General features: G+C 41.3%; 2 protein-coding genes across 2 annotated transcripts; one reads left to right on the plus strand and one right to left on the minus strand.

Annotated features, from left to right (window-relative positions):
• Positions 1-73: 73 nt before the first annotated feature.
• Positions 74-13,967, plus strand: LOC133611713 (NPC intracellular cholesterol transporter 2-like). The gene is made up of 5 exons (XM_061968766.2): positions 74-317; positions 524-627; positions 723-830; positions 907-1,079; positions 13,358-13,967. The coding sequence occupies exons 2-5, from the start codon at positions 546-548 to the stop codon at positions 13,442-13,444; spliced, it is 450 nt and encodes a 149-aa protein (XP_061824750.1). The 5' UTR covers positions 74-317; positions 524-545; the 3' UTR covers positions 13,445-13,967.
• A 66-nt stretch (positions 13,968-14,033) lies between these two features.
• Positions 14,034-20,731, minus strand: gskip (gsk3b interacting protein). The gene is made up of 3 exons (XM_061968767.2): positions 20,494-20,731; positions 18,047-18,291; positions 14,034-14,824 (listed from the first exon to the last, which is right to left on the minus strand). Exons 2-3 carry the CDS (start codon positions 18,287-18,289, stop codon positions 14,666-14,668), a joined length of 402 nt encoding a protein of 133 aa, XP_061824751.1. The 5' UTR covers positions 18,290-18,291; positions 20,494-20,731; the 3' UTR covers positions 14,034-14,665.
• Positions 20,732-20,735: the final 4 nt, after the last annotated feature.

Consider the following 20,735-nt stretch of genomic DNA (forward strand, 5'->3'; position numbering starts at 1 on the left):
ATGATTGCGTCAATTTCAAGACCGTGGTTTTGTCTTTCAGGCACAACTCTTCAATTATATAACCTTTTTCTAAAAACAAAAAACGTCAAATTTTTAGATTCAGGTGACTTTTTAATAACACAATTTTTTTATATTCTTTTGTTTCAATTTATTACGATTCATTTGACTAAACACTTATCCTTTCAGACTAAATGTTGGGTACACTTTTTTTAAACTAGGCGTCATTTTGATCTCGTGATAGGAGGAAATAAAAAGTACTGGGCTGTGATCCGCCACAGTTCGTCACTGCAAAAACAAGCGGACATACATTACACAGGGTAATTTTTTGATGTCTCTATTTTCTTAACGATAATGTAATTGAAGTGAATTTTGAGGGTAATTATGTTGATACTATTTTTTTGGTGTTTCGTTCAACTTCAATAGAAGAGAAGTCAAGTGGTCACAATATTGAACAACGTGTGCCAACTTTATTTTAAAGCCGCAGCGCGCCCTTTGACAACATCTGTTATGTTCTTTCTTTTAGGTGGTCTAAAGGGAAAATCAACATGGACTTAAGAGCTGGCTCCGTTGTTTTGCTGTGCTTAATGGGACTCACCTGTGCGGATCCAGTCAAGTACATCGATTGTGGTAAGTTTGCTGTTCAAGTCGAATCACTCAAGGATTCAGTAGAAACAAACATTGGAATGTTTAAAAGGTCAACCTTATCTCTTGATTGTCTTCAGGCTCATCCTCAGGCAAAGTGACCATTGTGGACATTAACCCTTGTGCCACTCAGCCTTGCCAACTCCGCAAAGGACAGTCCTACAGTGTTAATGTGACCTTCAATAGTGGTGAGTGATGCTTATTCACGTATGTTTTCCACAAAGTCCTCTTTTAATCTCTCTAACTCTGTTTGGTTGGTGGTAGCTGTGGTGAGCAAGACAAGCAAAGCTTTAGTCCATGGCGTCATCGCCGGAGTTCCCATCCCCTTCCCAATCCCCATCCAGGATGGCTGCAAGTCTGGAATCAAGTGTCCCATCCAGAAGCAGGAAGGCTATTGCTACGTGAACGCTCTGCCGGTCAAGACGGAGTATCCTGCGGTAAGGCTAAATATTAAGTACCATATCAACCAAAATGAAGTCATTTGAATATAGTTGCAATACAGTTAGTTTTCAAGCTCAGGCTTCTCCTTGGCTTTATAGTTAGTCTTATGACTCGCAGTATCCAAAAGCTAGGGTTCATTGCATTTGTTCACAGAGTAGGAGCATGACTACAGGCATGACAGCTGTGATTGACAGCTTAAACGCCAGTCATCCTTTTTTTTTTGCCACAAATTGCAATGTTTACCAAGCTTAACTTCTAATTGTGCCAAACATAGTGCATATATTGGTTAAATATGTTCTCTTAAACTACTATATGTAACATGCTAGTTGTTGTATGCTGCACCTTTTAACATGTACTCTGTGGGAAATCTGTATACAGCTGTACCTTATCAAATAATATTTACTAATGCATGCAGTAGTTGCAACCTATTCTTGTAGCAAAATGACGGACATAGTTGTGGGTAAAAGACCCCTCAGCATAAGCCAATTATCTGCCAATTTTACACACTATTTCTAAATTTTACATGCATTATTTGCTGATAAACTTGTGCCCTAAATAAGAAAACCCATAATCTATACCCTTTTAATTAGCATTTGGATCCACACATACATCAAATATTAGATTGGCATAATCTTGCCAACAACAAAATTGTGGCTCCGAAATGACAACACAGGCACGGCTTCTTAAGGACGGGCTCTTTACTTGGGTTTAAGCCGTGAAAACTAAATGTTCTTGCTGCTGCTGATGGCTCGCTCAAAGTCCTTTGCATGTCTGGGCGAGTGCAGGTCTCGCAACTTCCAATAGTAAACCAAAACCTCGCGAGAATAGCGGTGTAACAAAGGAAATAAATTGCCCTTTTTATAGTAAACAAAATATGTCTTATTTACAAAAAATGTAACATGAATTCACAACCATAATCATTTTCAACAAAAAATATTAACCCTTAAAACAAAAATATTAAGTGTAAGTTTCAACGACACTTACACTCCCACCAAAATCACTCATTGTCTCTCAATGTGATTTTTTAAGAAGTATCCTGGTTAGAGTCTGTTTTACTGTGTAAGTCAGTCTCAAGTAGGGTCACGACTTTGTGAATAGGTCTTTCTAGGTATATCAGTCTCGTCAGTGGTTTCCTTTTGTCAAAAGTGGTTTCACTGGTCTTCAACTTCACCTTTCGAACTTTGCCGTCTGGGCTTTCCAAACTTTCTATCACTCGAGCTAGTTTCCATTTACATCTTGGAGCGTTGTCATCCTGTATGATCACAATATCATTTACTTGCAGGTTTCTTGAAACTTTCTGCCATTTCTGTCGCTGTTGGACCTTTGTAGCTTTTCTGTATTTTCTACACTTAACACAGCGGTAGATGTGCGATGAAACAACATTTCCACATCCTAAGATCCATATTCCATTTGCACGCAATTCATTTGTAGTCATGCCTCTTCCTTGGTGATGTACACGTTCATGGTAATGTTTGACGAGTAGGGCTGACACGTGAGATTCTTTGGGAAGAATTGCGGGATGTTTCACATCATGATGTAAGGCTGATTGGGATAATCTTCCTCCCACCCTGAGAACATCTGACTTGTCCAGGAAAGCATTCAACTGTATTAGTCTGTTTTGCTTGTGTAGAGAATTTTCTTTTTGAGATCGGATTTTCTTTATTTCCTCAGGGAAAGCTTCTCTTTGCACTAGCTTGATGATGAACACTTCTGCATCCTTTCTCTCTTCAAGATCTGTGACTTTGTTCGTTCTTTGTTGGATACCTTTATATTCTTTGATGAATCTCTTGAGTCTGGCGATGGCCTTTATTGCTCTTGACCAATCGGAAAATTTCTGTAAATGCTCTAGCACTGGGTTTACTTCCTTTGACTGTGTTGTGTGCGTGTGACCTTTACGGAGTTCGGGATCCGTTTCTTCGATCTCTCCCACCATTTCCTCATTGACTGGAATATCTTGTTTCCAAAGGAAATCTGGGCCTTTTAACCAGTGTAGCGGTAAAGTCCTATACTATTACTGCTACTGGTTGCCGAATATAACCGAAGCTAGTTTAGACGTGTGCAGCTGGCTAATAATTGATGTCCAGAATTGTGTCCATGTTTAACACACATATTTATTAATATACAGTCACGTAAATCAAACTCACTTGGTAACAAAAACGGAAAATAAACGGGAACAAACAAATCATAGCCTGGCACAGTCAAAAACTGTTGCGCCTCCACTCAGCAACACCTGAGCAAGATCCCAGCCCCTCCCTAAGTAGACTGGCACTTGGCCTTGAGCCAACCCCTTTAATGACGTCATACATTTGACGGACAGAAACAGTAAATGGCTCTAACACACCAGCCCCTAATTGCTACTGGCGTGATGAACAGAGCAATTGAATTAAAAATAAATACATACAAATAGAGCCATAACACCAAAACAAAACCCTTTTTTTGGGGGGGTTTTCATGTTCCCTTTTGAAATAATGCAAATATTTTAGTCCATACCTTCACAAAGAAGGCATATCTTTGTTATTGGTCTTTCTTTTTTCATTTGTCCACTTTTGTCGCTCTTGTAGCAACGGTAAATACTCGCGAATACACCTTTTCCAAAAAAGGTCAGCGATATAGACTCTGCCTCCATCTTCTCTTTGAGTACAGATCCTTTTTTCTTTCTGCTTCCAAACGTTGAGTCTTGCCTTTTCCATTTCACTATTTTCCTTCTCCTCGTGTTGCTGCTGGAGAAGTGTTTGCTCCAAGCCTCTTTGTCTTTCTAGCTCTAGAGATCTCTCTCTGGCCAGAGCTTGCTCTCGCTCTTCCTGCTTTTTGGCCAAACCATGTTCTCTCCTGCCTCTCCTTTTCCAAAGCAAGTTTTTTCTCCCACTGCAAAGCTTTTCTTGCTCCTCTTTTTCAATGCGGAAGCTTTGAGTCCACTCATAGGACTTTTGGGCTGATCGTGTTCCGCCAATGCTCTGGTTGATAAGCGGTTCCTCCCACCTGTTAACGATGGTGTGGTTAACAGTAACTGTGGGGCTCCCATTATGCTGGTTGTTGCCTTGTATTGGCCCATTAATTACCCACCCCAGTAGGGTTCTGACAGCATAGGGTCCGTCTCCGTGGCTGTTAATCACCTCCCATGGTTCCATTAACTTGGAGGCGTTGGTACCAATTAACAGATCCACGTTGGCAGTTAGTCGAGGGATTTTGATGCCTTTGAGGTAAGGCCACTTATCTAGCTCTGCTTCACTGATCAGATGGTTAGTACCCACAGGCATCTGCCTTTGAGTGAACACATCAGGAAGCTCAAAAAACTTACTGCCAGCAAGATTAGAGATTTTCAGGCCATTTACAACACTGCTAGGGGTCGCCTTACTGTGCCCCATGGTGCGCAAGTGGACTCTTGTTCTTCGGCCTTCTGTATTCAGCCTGTTCAGTAGCTGTTCAGAACAGAAGGTCCCTGTGCTTCCTGGATCTAGGAAAGCGTATGTCTGGACTATCTTGCTGCCCTTTGAGCACTTCACTTGAACGGGCAGGATAGGTAAAATTCCATAGTTGCCAGCCCCTGTATGGCCACAAGTTGAAGATGTAGTGCAAATCTTTGCTTCTATTTTTGGCAGATGGCTATTTCCTCCACTTTCCAGATGCCTCCTGTGAATATGTAACACTTCGGGATGTGTCTTGTTGCAGTAAGAGCAAGTGATGCGCCTGTCGCAACTCTTGCTCAGGTGCCCTGTGCACAGGCAACCAAAACACAGGCCTTTTTCTTTTAAAAAGTCAAGCTTTTCCCTGTGCGCCTTCTTTCCCAGCATTGGACAGTGCTCCAATGCATGTTCTCTTTTACAATACAGACAGGAAATAGAGTTTGTCTTGGAGAAGTAGATGCCTCTGTTAACAAACTTATCCAGGTGTGGATCCGATTTAGGTTCAGTGGCAACTGCCACCTGAGTTGCGAAACTGCTTCTTCTGAACTGTGATTTTCTTTGATGCATAGGCTTGGGTTTGGTTATTGTTTTATTTTGAGGAATGTCCTGAATGTCACCAAAGACAGGATCTGAAGCAATTCTGACCTGCTGTTCAATAAATTTCACAATGTCTATGAAACAAGCACGTCGCTTTTGTGTGTCAACAATGTCAGCTGCTTTCCCTCTCCACTGGTCCCTTAATTTGTAAGGAAGCTTTTGTATGAGCATCTTCATGCTAGCTGGAATATTGAGCTCGTCCAAGTATTGCAGCTCTTCCATCGCATTGGAGCATTCTCGCAAGTAGAGTGCAAAAGCTTGGAGATTTTTTACATCCTCAGATTTGATGTTTGGCCAAACCATGATTTTGTCCAGGTAGGCTGCTGTTATTTTTGAAGGATTTCCGAAGTGTTCCCTTAGTAGGCGTTTTGCTGTAGCATAGCCTCTCTCTGTAGGCATATAGAGGCAACTGCGCACCAAATCTCTCGGCTGTCCTTTAGTAAACTGCTCCAGATAATATAAGCAGTCACCACAATCATTGGTTTTTGCCTCTACACAATGCTCAAATGCTTTTATGAAAGCCTGAAACTGCAATGGGTCACCTTCAAAAACCGGAATGTGTCTGTGTGGAAGTAATTGGGAGGTTTGTGCTTGAACCAGGAGTGCCATCATTTCATTTTGCCTTTGTAATATAGTGTGGAATTCACCTGGTATTGTGTTATTGCCTTGAAATGATTGAGCTGCTTGAGGTAAATGTTGCCTTGATTGGTTTTCCACAGGATCCAAAGTTGATGAGCGAAGTGGTTTGTTTGGTTGAGGGTGTGAATGAACCTTGTTTGGGGCATTCTTGGCTGTGTGAAGCTCTGAAGGAGCAGCTTTAACAGACTGATGAAGTTGTTGTACAGGCTGTGCAGGCACTTTTCTCAGTTTTGTCTCTTGTCTATAATAGGACTCCATTCCATCAGACTTTTTGCTCCTGCCAGAAACACTGGCTTCCTGGAGGACAGACAATTTAGCATTGTGGGATGCTATTTGAGCATCCAACTCCATTTGCTCCTTTTTCCTCCTTATGGCCTCTGCTTGTTCCTCCTGTTCCCTCTTTAGAGCTGCTGCCTGCTCATCTTGTCTCCTCTTTAGAGCTGCTGCCTGCGCCTCCAATGCATGAATGTCTTTTAGAGCAATAGCACGGGCAATAAGTGCTGCCTTATCTGCCTCTGCTATTATGCGAGCAGAAGAAGTGGAAGACCTTTTGCTTTTGTTTGAGGATACGGAATTATTGAGCTTTGATAAGACATTGGATTGCACATTTGAAATGCTGTCGTGGGGTTGTACACTTTCATTTTCAACACCATCAACAGCAGAACGATCATTTATAACTTCATCATCATCATCATTGTCATCATCATCATTTTGAGAATACATCAACCTGTCAACCTTGTCAATAAAACCATCAAAATTCAACATTTTTGCTTTGTACCATATCTCATGTTTAGTACACTCATCATCTGGCAACAGAGACAACAAAGTTTTGTGCACTCTTCTGGTTTCATGATAAAAACCCATAAACCTGCTAAATTCCTCCCTTAGCTCATGTGAACGTGTTTCGTCATTTAACAGGGCAATGACCCCCTCTTTCAGCGTTGATAGTCTTTGCAACTTTGATTTTCTTTCCCCCTGCAAACTTTCAATTTTGTGACCTAGAGCTTTGGGTGTCATTTTTACCACACGTTTTTTCCCTTCAACCCCTTGCCCAACATTGTCACGTTCAGCCACATTGTCCTCCTGTGGCTGTTTATGTTCGTCAGCGCACATTTGTGCTCCCTCCTCCTCCATTTGGAAAAGTCAAAGTTTTTCAACCCGCGCGCAAGTCAAGTCAAATAGTCACCAATGCATTGGATTTTTTCAATATTTGTGTGCACACATTTTAATAACGGCCGTTTTGCTTTTGTTTATGTCGGCGCGCCGCTAAAACATACCACACAAGTGTAGGACGGGCTCAACGCTGCTCCGCGTCCTCCTCCACGCACTGCACGCACGCGCGCTGCTTGGCTCGGTGGGATGATCTGCTGCTGCTGCTGGCTGCTGTCCCCAATGAGCGACCCTGTAGCTCTCCAGTGGGACTCGTAGCTGCCGATGCAGAGCTTGATTGCAGAAGGTCTCCGCCGCTTCGCCGATCAGTTTCCTCCGCCGCCGATCACCAAACAAACGCTGACAGCGGCCCGTGCGTTCCTCTTCCAAAACGAGCCTCGTAGCTTGTTGCTTCCTAATAAACAACTCGCGTTCCGATGAGGTAGTTTTTGACTAAGTGTAGCGGTAAAGTCCTATACTATTACTGCTACTGGTTGCCGAATATAACCGAAGCTAGTTTAGACGTGTGCAGCTGGCTAATAATTGATGTCCAGAATTGTGTCCATGTTTAACACACATATTTATTAATATACAGTCACGTAAATCAAACTCACTTGGTAACAAAAACGGAAAATAAACGGGAACAAACAAATCATAGCCTGGCACAGTCAAAAACTGTTGCGCCTCCACTCAGCAACACCTGAGCAAGATCCCAGCCCCTCCCTAAGTAGACTGGCACTTGGCCTTGAGCCAACCCCTTTAATGACGTCATACATTTGACGGACAGAAACCGTAAATGGCTCTAACAACCAGTTTGATTCTTTCAGCTGAGTTGCACTTAAACCTCTTGAGGCATGATCAGCAGGGTTGTTTTCTGAGCTGACGTGCTGCCATTTTTCAGGACTTGTGCTTTGTCTTATTCGTTGGATTCGATTGGCGACGAATGTGTGAAATCTTTTTGCATCGTTGGATATGTATGCCAATACGACTTGTGAATCTGACCAATAATATTCCTTGAGATTTTCAATTTCCAGTTCTCGCTTGATTACATCTGCATTGCGGACTGAAGTCACGGCTGATGATAGTTCGAGTCTTGGTATGGTGGTTTGTTTAGTCAGTGCAACTCTCGCTTTACCCATGACTAGTGAACAACTGATTTTTCCTTCTTTACTTATTGCTCTGAGGTATGAACATGCGCCATAACCTTCGAGGCTTGCGTCTGAGAAGTTATGTAACTCGTACTGTACAACATTGCTGTCTTGTGAGTAACTTCGTGGGATTTTCAGAGCTGCCAGTTTGGGCAGGTCTCTCAACCATGCTTCCCACCATGGTAGAATGTGGTCTGGGAGATCGTCGTCCCAATTTACTTTGTCTTTGCACAACGTTTGGAGTATTTGCTTTCCAATCAGTATGAATGGGGCGACAAACCCAAGGGGGTCATAGACTGATGCAACTGTCGAGAGCACCCCTCTCCTTGTCAACGGGTTGTCTTTGACTTGGACTCTGAATTGGAATTCATCTGCTTCGATACACCATTGTACTCCGAGTGCGCGTTCAACGTGGGGTTCTCCAAGAGCCAGGTCTTGGTCTTTGGCTTGAGCTTGTTCTTCTTGGGGAATTGCTTCGAGCACTTCTTTATTGTTTGACACAAACTTATGCAAATGGAGTTTGCCTGTCTTGCAAAGTGCTCTTGATTCTTCAACCAGATTTATGGCTTCGGCTGTTGACGTTACACTAGTAAGTCCATCATCAACGTAAAAACCTCTTTGGATGAACTTGACAGTCTCTTTGCTGAACTTGTCTTTACTTTGAGATGCGAGATGTTTGAGTCCAAAGTTACAGCATCCGGGAGAGGAAGCTGCCCCGAAAAGGTGCACTTTCATCCTGTACACTGAAGGTTCGGAGTTCAAATCACCTTTGACCCACCAGAGAAATCTCAGGTAGTCTTGATGTTCCTTGACAACATAGAATTGATGGAACATTCTCTCCACGTCACACATGAAGGCAATGGGACCCTTTCTGAAGCGGCATAACACTCCGACCAGTGCGTTGGTGAGGTCTGGTCCAGTCAGAAGATGATCGTTGAGAGATGTTTCCTGGAAACGGGCAGAACAATCAAAAACCACGCGGATCTTTGCAGGCTTATGGGGGTGGTAAACCCCGTGGTGAGGTGTGTACCACGCTGTCGTGTTATCCAGCTCTTGTACTGGGACTCTTTCTGCGTCTCCGTGGGTTATGATGTCGTCCATAAACTTGACATAATCCTTGTAGTATTTCTCATCCCTTTTGAGTCTACGTTCCAATGAAGACAATCTGTGTTCAGCATATTGTTTGTTGTTTGGAAGATTTGGATTGTCTGTTTTGAATGGTAGTGGAAGTTCGTAGTGACCGTCTTCCTTTTGTCGTATGCCTTTTGTCACCTTTGTCATGAACGAAATGTCTTCTTGAGAAATTGGATTGTCGTCTGTTGCATGCTCAGAGAAGTCAGATTCCAAAGCCTTAATCACATCAATAGGACTGACTTCCTTTACTTGAGTTCTGCATACAAAACGCACTTCTTGTTTGAGTTCAACTGCTGGTTGTGACACAGGAGTTACTTCACGCACAATGAGTCTGTGACTTGTGCCGATGGCATCATTGTGATTGTGGACTTGAGACGAGCAACCAACTATGCTCCAGCCGAGATCGGTTAGCTGTGCGTAGGGTTGGTTTTCTTTGCCTGCAAGAACTTCTCTTGGTAGAAGGGCTTGTTGACAGTTATAGCCGATAAGAAGGCCAACTTCACATTCGAGCATTAGTGGTAACTTATCTGCTAGCTTTTCCAGATGAGGCCACCTCAAAGCGGTTTCAGACGTCGGGATATGTGACCTGTTAACTGGGATAAACTCTCTAGTAAAGACTGGTGATAATATGATTTTCTTTACCCACTTATATCCTCTGACTTGAAGGTTTACCAGCTTCTCACATGGTATAACTGTTGACTTGGCGGACATAGTAGATAGCCGCAGACTGGCTTTGCTTTTATCTGTGTTGAGATCTTGAGCTACTTCATCCAAGATGAAAGATGTATCGCTCTGTGAGTCGAGAAGCGCATACACTAGAACTTCTTTCTCTGGGTGGTTTGTGGATGAGACCCAGACAGGTAGTATAGAGGATGTCAATGTGCTTGAGGTGTCTTGAGTTACCCTGTTAGAGATTGCGGTAGATTTGTCTTCATCCTTTGTGACTTTAGTGTCTACCTTGTCTTGAGAGTTATCTTCACTCTTTGCAGTTGTTGCCTTTTTACGTTCCATGAACTTGTCGTCATGCAGACATGTAGGATGTCTCCTTTGACATTTCTCACATGTGCTCCTTTTATCGGACTTCTTTGAATGATGTCCAGTCTTTAAACATCCGAAACACAGCTTTTCTGTCTGTGCAAACTTGATACGATCTTGAACCATTTTTTCCGTGAACTTGAAACATTTATTAAGCGTGTGGCCATTCCTTTTGCAGAAGAGACAGGTTACAGTATTTGTGTGACCTGAGCTTTTTGAGTGACTTGAGTTTGTAGTAAACGCTTTTGCTTGAATGACTTGACTGCGTGAATGTTTGGGTTTACTTGTGTCCAAACCTTTGAGTGCTTGCATTGAGGCTATGGGATCGCACGCTAAGTCAGCTTCCATAGACACAAACTCCACAAACGTGCGGAAGGATGGATACTCTCCATTATTTGTTCGTCTTATTTTCATGGCTGTGCGGTTCCATCTTGTAGTCAACCAATCTGGAAGTTTCAACAAGAGTCTCTGAATTTCCATACAATCATTGAGAACTTCTAATACCTTTTATGTGTGGTATCGCAGCTTCACAACTTCCAAGAAAGTCAGCAAATTCCCTTAACTCACTTCCATCTTTGTAGCTTATTTTCGGCCAACCATGAAGCTTGTCTCTGAAGCATTTTCCTATGGTGAACAGATCTCCAAAACGCTTTTCCAGCACTTTCCAAGCTGAGTCGTACGCTTCATCTGTGCCTAATAGGAAAAATCCTTCTACTGCTCTTTTTGCAGATCCACCGAGATACTTCCTGAGATAGTAAAGTTTCTCATTTTTGGGAATGTTCTTTCTTTCAATTAAGGATTCGAATGACAACTGCCAGTCTTTGAAATTTAGTGGGTCTCCAGTGAACAATGCAGGTTCTGGAGTTGGAAGTCGATTTGCACTTATTGCTTCTGCTAGTATGCTAACTATATCCGAATTTGACTGTGGTTGCGTTACAACCATTTGAACTTGTGTGTCTTGAGGGATGAATGGTGGACTTGATGCTTTGAGTGTTTGACCTGTGGCCTTTGCTTGTATGATAGGAGTTTGTTGAATGTGTGGAGCAAACGCATGGCTTGTAGCATGAAAGACTTGGGTTGTGTTTATAGCTTGAAAGGGAGTGCTTGGTGTGATAGGGATTGCTTTGGTTTCACTCGCTGCTTTCATACTGTGTAACAAACTTCGACTTTCAGCAGTACTTTCAACTTCATCGTAAACCTTTACGCGAGCTTTGGCAGCATTCATTTTCTTAACTTCTTCCAAGCGGTTGATCTTTCTACGCTGCTCTTCTATTGCTTGTTGCCTTGCAAAATTCTCAAGTTCCAATTTTTGTAGTTCAGCTGTTTCCTTTTCCTGCTCGTCCATTACTGCTAGTATTTCTTGAGATGCAGCTGCTTCAGCTTCAGCTTCCATTCTTTTTATTATTTGTGAGCAGGATTGTCCTGAACCACTTTTGGACCTTTGTGATATTGACCTTGATCTATAACTTTCAGATCCTAAGCATGATCTGACATCTGGCCACGATTCTTCGTCATCCTCAATGTCTCCTCCAAGCCATTTCTCAGCTCTGTTGACAATAAATCCGGAGAATGACGTGCATGCATCAACTTTACGTCTAATGTCTGCTTCAGGAGATTGTATTTGACGTATCTGGTCATAAACGACTTGCACATCTTTACAAGTGATGTTTATGTTATTGATTAACTCCTTTAATTCACTTTCTGAAGCTTCCTTTCTCAGCATTACTCTGCTCAATCTTGCTTCATATCTCCATTTTTCAAAAACAAGTGCATATTTGTGTTGGAGTCTCTTTAGTTTCTCCTCTTGAAGCTCTTTACCCTTTTCGGTTAATGTTCTTAGTCTTTCACTTTTACGAACAGTTTGTTGTTCTGTAGCTTGCACTTCATCATGTTCTGCAACTTCGTTAAGTGGTAACTCTTCTTTATCTTTGTCAGTCATCTTTAGCGTTTGGTTAACACACTGTTTAAATTCCAAAAATACTTCTTCAAATTTGCTTAGTTGGACTTTAACTTATAAATATCTTTTTAGAAACTTAAAATGCTGTTTCGACCTTAAGCAAAATGCACAAACTCTTAATTCAACAACAATGCATCACTTTGAGATACAGTAAAAATCAAGTAACTTTTGACAAATATGCTGTAGAAACTTATAGTGGACCTTTTAAACTTGACTTAAACCACTCGTTTTTCCTTTAGCACTGTCCTTTCTTAATTTCCACTGTACTCATTCTTATAACCTTATACATGCATTGCTTGGTTGCTTGTGTGTGATGAGCTTTGGTAATGGCGCCCTCTGGTGTCGCACCACGGTACCGTCACCCACTGCACCTGCTGTCGTCTTAACGTGCTTCTCACCGGCGCTGGGCTGGGCGAGTTTTCACTGTGGCTCCGAAATGACAACACAGGCACGGCTTCTTAAAGACGGGCTCTTTACTTGGGTTTAAGCCGTGAAAACTCGTGGCCGCCTGCCACTTCGGAGGTTCTTGGGCAGCAACTATTTCAGTCTTGTGCATACTTGTTCAGCCAGCTAAATGTTCTTGCTGCTGCTGATGGCTCGCTCAAAGTCCTTTGCATGTCTGGGCGAGTGCAGGTCTCGCAACTTCCAATAGTAAACCAAAACCTAGCGAGAATAGCGGTGTAACAAAGGAAATAAATTGCCCTTTTTATAGTAAACAAAATATGTCTTATTTACAAAAAATGTAACATGAATTCACAACCATAATCATTTTCAACAAAAAAATATTAACCCTTAAAACAAAAATATTAAGTGTAAGTTTCAACGACACTTACAAAAATGTTTCATTTATTATTCCATCCTAGTCCTTTAGCTGGCAATGAAGCCCATTTGCAGTGGTTTCCAACTTTCCACCAAATGTTTTTTGTAATTGTTTTATAAATTGTATATATCTGTAATGGTGCTTCATTTTATTGAGTATTTATTTTTAAATTGATTTATATCTTTTTGATCCTCGTGATAAATGGATTGCGTAATTAAGCTGTTTGTTTGTGGTGGTTACAAAAATGCAGCCCACTTCTCTTTACCTTAGAAATTGACTGTTCTGAAACTAGGCAGTAGTTTATTTCGACTTCCTTTTTTTTTTTAAATAATCATTTGGCAGTTGAAAGTGCACCCGTTTCACTTTGCCTTTTTCTTCATCCAACTTCTAGATTAAGCTCGTAGTGGAGTGGGAACTGAGAGACGACAGCAACCAAGATTTGTTCTGCATCAAGTTCCCAGTACAGATTGTCAATTAGGAGATCTGCACAGCTTGTTGTTTTTTTTAAGGGAATGTGACTAGTAAAAATAATGACTACAATAATGATTCTACACGAAAGTTCTTGTTTTACTCACTTACCAAATTGATTTTATGATTCATATCTATCTGTGTTGGCCCTGCGATGAGGTGGCGACTTGTCCAGGGTGTACCCCGCCTTCCGCCCGAATGCAGCTGAGATAGGCTCCAGCACCCCCCGCGACCCTGAACAGGACAAGCGGTAGAAAATGGATGGATCTCTTTGCCATGTTTGACTGCACAACACCTTTTTTCTGTTTAAAGTTGTGGCCGTGGACAAAATTGCAGTCAACATTAATTTAGAAGCCACATTTCATATGGTGCAAATGTATTAATGGCTGCTATTTAGTCTGACTTTACACTGCAAACATTTCTGGATGCTACAGTAACACTTTTGTAACTTCTTGCTATCTTTGCTGTGGGACACAAACTTAAGACATTTTTAATGAAATGGTAAAAATAAAGAATTATTTTCATCTTGTGAATATGACTGAAATGCCAAAAACATGTCTAATTACCTTTTTATTCTTACTCCACACTCACTTTAGTCACTGTTTTAGTGGTTTATTACACACAAACGCATGATTCAGAAACGTCATTGGTCTGCACAAAGGCCAGCAACAAGGAATGACAACATCAGCACTATAAAGTTCAGCTTTTAAAGCAAGAAATTTACTTAGCTAAGCACATTTCACTATTAAATGCCAAATGGTCATTCAATGCATTGTGCTATGCAGATCAACTTCAGACTAGCTTTATTACAACTTGAAATGTCTTTGAGTAAAGTAGATAAAGGTATGTTGTACTTCCTTAACCAAACAGTCAGAATAAGGAAGTAAATTCAGTTTTGGCCCATAGGCCCATTGTAAGAAATTGAACAGCTGACAAACTCGGATCACATCTGCAACGCCATAGTACAAAAGATGCAGAATTGCACGGATGCAAATATGCAGCATGAGAAGCTGAACATTTTTTCCGCAGCAAAGTCAACAGCAGATTGTTTCAATCGAGCCCAAGCAGCCAGCCAACCAGTTAGGTATGAACTACCATGTAGTCAGTCATTGGGTGATATGGAACAAAGCAGGATTGATAGGGATAGCACCCCCTATTGTAGTGAATTGTTGAACATTCCATTCTGTATTCTTGGATGTGACCAAACATTTCTGCAGCTTTGTGAGCGCATTTACTGTCCATTTTGCTTGAGGTTTTCTAGTCGCTGGAGCAAAGCATTCCCAAAGGCTTCCCTGTAGCCTGGACTCAGGGTGTCCAGTAGTGAGTACACTGTCTCGTGATACTGTGTGTTCAGGTCCTCGTCCACATGGTTAAAAGCGTAGCCCACCACCTATTTGCATGAACAAAAAACATTTATTAGAAAAACTTAGTACTGTAAAGGTGCTTAGACAGACCCAGTGTTTCCCATATGGCCCACCACAATCAGATTTGACGCTACTCAATCTTGTGTATCTTTCATTTGTGTTTTGTATGTTTCTCTTTTGTTTTCATGCGTTTTATTGCCTTTTGGTTCAAGCCCCTTCGAGATTGCGCAACAGGGGCCAGCATTTTTGTGACTTCTGCTGTGCTTTTTGGTTCTTTTTTGGAAACTGCTGGCGCTCTGCCACACCTGAGTCTGCGTGGGGAGACCGGAGGAGATGGGGATGCGGAGCTAGCGTTAAGCATCGGGATGGATGAGCTTCATGGAGCTCAATGAGCACTTAGGTCTCCGGAGACAGATTCTCCGCGTGGACAGGACATTGGCCGGGGGATAGTGGGCAGCCTAGGACAGAGTTTGTGATCTTTGTTATTTGGTTGGGTTTTATCCTGTCTCTAGCTGTGACCCTCCACCACCGACGATGGCATGAAGCACTGCAGAGGCCACCGTGGTCTATGTGGGTGTTAAAATTTAGTTTTGTTGTTTGTCTATGCATGGTGCAATCGTATGTGCACAATACGTATGATTTATTGCTCATTTTTCATAGTATTTAGTAATGGCGCCGCTGAAGTAGCAGCTGGTTGCATCAGCTCTGTGCTCTGCTTTTTGTATCTCGTACAAAATTAAAAAGTAAAGGTGATATAGCCTTGAGTCAGTTGCCACTAAATGGTGCAACACTCTTTTATGAGCTGAACCTTCTGTTGACATTTATAAAAAGCAGTAGAAAACATTTAAGCGTGCATTCCAGTAATATTCAATAAACATTTTTTATTATTGTATTTTTTTATTTTTTTTTGACTACCACATTTATTTCATTTTGCTGTTTCTGTTACATCATGTCGTATGCTTGTTTTGGTTGTACGATTTGTATTTTACCATGTAAAGCACTTTTTGAGCTCTCTGTGAGAAGTGTTGTATAAATGTACTTACTTTATTTTACCTTTAATGTATTGTATGTCCTTTGTGTTCTGTAATGTTTCCCTCTTGTTTTCTAGTGTTTTACCAAATGTTTATGGACTTTTTGTAGTTGTACTACAACCATATCCTTTTTCAATTGTGGGATTAATAGTCTATCCTAGCCTAGCCATAAACTTTGCACAATGCAAAGTTTTTAAGACACACTAAACAGTAACACCTGATTGTGTCACCACCACTATCATGAAAAAACATATGCATTATAAAATACATCAACGCTCCTCTATCTCTGGATGCATTGTATATTTTTCATAACTTACATATGAATATATATAGAGCTGTATTAGTTATATTGTACATGCAGTTACAATGTGGTGGGTCACCGAAATATTGTTTATTTTGATCATTTCTAAACGAATGATATACATTTATAAATAGGTCAGTAGTTAAGTCTTTGACTTTTGTTTGTGGTCATCCAGTGAAAAGTTTTTTTTGAGAATTAAAGACCAGAAAATGTGGATTTCAGCACAATATTTCCTTGGATGAAATCATGTTAGGAATTTAGAAAATTATTACATCAACTTTGGGAGTTGATAACACAGTTGGAGTGCCAATGTTTTGATCTTAAGCAGCATATATTAAAAATATTTGAATGGTAATAATATTTTAATGAGAAAAACAACCGTACAAAAAACACATTTACTGTGCTAATAATATAGTGAAATAATCTTGTATGTGTGCCATTTACCCACAAAAGCATTAAATACTGCTCATGATGACTATTTGTGTCATGAAGCAAAATATCTGCTTTGATTACTTGACAAAATAAACACAAATAAATAATAAATACCAGAGTTATTTGGACAAAGACTTGGCAAACAGAAGGCTAAAACGTGAACATGAATTCTTCATCTCAACATTTCTCAGTCATGGTATATATGACTTTACTTAGCCCTCCAAAAAATAATCTTATGACCTTACTTGACATAAGAACCAATCTAAAAACATTGCCTTTTTCTTTAAATCGCTGTCATTGTCTTCCTTCATTGCCAGTCCAACAAGTGATTCTTAGGCCATGTCAACACAAACTTTTTTGGCATGGGTGAAGAGTTTCAAAACTCTGTCCTCAACATGTCTTTGAGGATGGCTTAAACAGACACTTATGGCTCGCGCCGTACAACAGTAAACACCATTGACTTTAAACATACTCAGAGAATGTATTGTATGTTTAAACGTAAACATACTGCTATTTTCACTCTACATTGATGAGAAGACATCAAAATGGGCATTAATGGACACTGCTGCTTCTACACTTTCCATTTATGTTGCGGCACTACCGCCGGCGCCAATGACAGTGTTTTGGATAAGATCCCAGTCGGACCTCCAGGTGATGGGACAACTTTGACAAGCAAGACTTTTTTCTTTGTATCATAACAAAGGTATGACATTATCTCAAGTTTTGAACCCTTATTTAACAACAGATTATCAAGTTGTTTACTTACGTGTGTTTGTTCCATTTGTGCAGCAGTAGATGGGTGTGCGACGGTGCGTGGGCTTTTAACGCACCTGGGTGACTAAATAAAAGCTTCATGATGTTTTCTGGGCTCTTTGTTCGTGTATGCTGATGTTAATGAAAAATGTGCACTTCATTGCACATGTAATATATCAATATATCCCCACAAGAGTTGGTTTTATTTTGTGCAGCAGGGCATGTGTGCTGTAGGCTCTTAAAAAACCTTCAAGATGTTTCCGGAGCTTCTTGTTAGTGTGCACGGGGGTTAAAGATAATGCACACTTCATGTAATGTAATATGTAATAACATGTAATATATCACTATATTGATGATTAAATGAGTTATAATTCCACGAGTGTTGGCTGTCATTAAGTGCAACTGCACATGCACTTTTGCGCACTTTCCTGGGCTCTGTGTAAGTGTGCGCTGATTTTAAAGATAATGTACATGTCATTGTACGTCCAGTATATGATAAACAGAAGCAAAAAACCTGATCACATCAAGAGAGGCGTAAAGCCACCGAATCAACTGTGGCTACTTTTCTGGGCTTCTGATTGGACAAAATGTGCATGACAGCTGTCTTGTGCGTTTGCGTGTGGACCGTTTTCCAACTACACTCGTAATTTTTTTAAATATCTGTGTTTGTGGGGACATGGTTTTAAACTCATCACCATATTCATTATTTAATTAGCACAAATCTATCTCACCCTCAGTCCTGCTTCTGTCAGCTCCAGACAAAAGCGGTTCCCTTCTCTAGTTTCCACATTTATATAGGCCACTTCTGATGTACTGTTGAGGTGTTTGGACACCTGCATTTGGATCACGGCAAAAAGGACATCGTTGACCACAGCCTCCGCTTCCAGTCTCATGTCCTTGACGTCGCAAAGCAACACGCAGTCATCTTCAAAAGCTGACACCATGGATTCCTCGGGCTGGCAGTCCACTTCCATCCCTTGTAAAAAATAAAAAAAATAAATGAGTCACAGCAGTGACGAGAATAATGTAACAGTCAACACAAGACTTGAACCATGAGCTCTTATCAACAGCTGGTGTTGTCTTATAAAATCAAAATACACACTCCTGTTCATTTTTGTCGACACTTGTGTACCATTGTAATGTCGTTGGAATGGCTGGTTAGAGTGAGAAATACCTTTTATAATCATTTTTCAAACAAGTTGTCTTGTCTTATGTGTGTCAAGGTATATGTCCTGCACACCAGCTGTTAGTTTGTATCTAGCACATTTTACTTTTGCGTTTATGTAATACACCAACGCAAAATGCGTGATGCTGGTTGATGAATTGCTTTAATATAAGTTAACTGAATTTCTATTTTATTGTTATGTAATTATTTATAATTACATAACATAATAATTAGGCGTCACGGTGGCAGAGGGGTTAGTGCATCTGCCTCACAATACGAAGGTCCTGAGTAGTCTTGGGTTCAAAACCGGGCTCGGGATCTTTCTGTGTGGAGTTTGCATGTTCTCCCCGTGACTGCGTGGGTTCCCTCCGGGTACTCCGGCTTCCTCCCACCTCCAAAGACATGCACCTGGGGATAGGTTGATTGGCAACACTAAATTGGCCCTAGTGTGTGAATGTGAGTGTGAATGTTGTCTGTCTATCTGTGTTGGCCCTGCGATGAGGTGGCGACTTGTCCAGGGTGTACACCGCCTTCCGCCCGATTGTAGCTGAGATAGGCTCCAGCGCCCCCCGCGACCCCAAAAGGGAATAAGCGGTAGAAAATGGATGGATGGATGGATGGATGGATGTTATGTAATTTTATACAGTAATTGTTCATTTTGTTGTGTTTTTGGAAATAGTAGATTTTATTTTCTTTTTCTTTGCAGCTTTAAGTAAGATATTCTAATGATAATTTAATAAAAATGTTTTCTTGGTTGGATGTGTAATAATTATTTATATTTGTATTATTTGCGGGGCTTCACGGTGGCAGAGGGGTTAGTGCATCTGCCTCACAATACGAAGGTCCTGAGTAGTCTTGGGTTCAATCCCGGGCTCGGGATCTTTCTGTGTGGAGTTTGCATGTTCTCCCCGTGACTGCGTGGGTTCCCTCCGGGTACTCCGGCTTCCTCCCACCTCCAAAGACATGCACCTGGGGATAGGTTGATTGGCAACACTAAATTGGCCCTAGTGTGTGGATGTGAGTGTGAATGTTGTCTGTCTATCTGTGTTGGCCCTGCGATGAGGTGGCGACTTGTCCAGGGTGTACCCCGTCTTCCGCCCGATTGTAGCTGAGATAGGCTCCAGCGCCCCCCGCGACCCCAAAAGGGAATAAGCGGTAGAAAATGGATGGATGGATGGATGTATTATTTGCAGATTTAACATTTAGCAGCAAGTTAATGTGAATAATGTAACCCCATTTAGAAGGTATCCATGGGCTCATATCATAACACAGCTTCAACACTGGTTATAATCTGTAACTCTTATGTAGGATCATATTATTTAGGTACGCTGCATCCAGAATAAAAATAATCAGGTTAAACCAGACCACAGTACCGAACCGCACGTGGAAACACAACCCTATCTGATGGCGATGGTGATCAATGAAGCAAAGTTCATCCATCCATCCATCCGCTTATTCCCTTCGGGGTGGCGGGGGGCGCTGGAGCCCATCTAAGCTACAATCGGGCGGAAGGCGGGGCACACCCCGGACAAGTCGCCATCTCATCAGTGAAGCAGAGTCATAAAACTGTTAAAACAGCTAAGAAATCTGATTTCTTTTTCATTAAAATGGTGTCTTCAAAAGATTTTCCAAAATTGGGTCTTGAAAAAGAGGTGTCTTGTATTCAATTCTGTACAGTTAGAATTTCGATTATCGTATCTGACGTCATTACCATCTGATTTCTCTCATTTACGAGGTAACATGAACGTAACAGTTGGCCGATATACCAGTTTGCTTTACGGCAACTTTAAAGCAATTACTAACGTTTGGGTACCACATTACGACGTTTATCTTATTAAAATGTCTACTTTTTGCTTAATTTCTCAATTTTCGCAGCTGGCAAACAACCCCACGTTGTGTAGGCCACAAGTGAACGAGTTTTCGTCATGAATGTGTCGAGGTCCATATTTAGGTTTCATTCAATTGCAATTGAATGGTGAAATGCAGTATTTTTAATACGCTAGTTTTTCTCACCTCCTCGCTGGTTGTGTTCCTCCGTGGAAGATTCTCGCCCACTATAAGCTCTCCGTAGGGACGGGTTGCGCTTACTCGTGATGGGAAACCTTTTGATTCTTTAACTTACCAAAACCTCAGCTCCAAAGTGTCAGGCTAGTGTATTTGAGTTGTAAATAACTACGTTAAAACAATCCCAGATTAAGTGAGTGTGCTGCATGACTTCGCCTTGTTATGACGCAGCTGGTTGGGTCCCGCCCACA

The sequence above is a fragment of the Nerophis lumbriciformis genome, linkage group LG08 (assembly GCF_033978685.3).
Source record: "Nerophis lumbriciformis linkage group LG08, RoL_Nlum_v2.1, whole genome shotgun sequence".
Classification (NCBI taxonomy): domain Eukaryota; kingdom Metazoa; phylum Chordata; class Actinopteri; order Syngnathiformes; family Syngnathidae; genus Nerophis; species Nerophis lumbriciformis.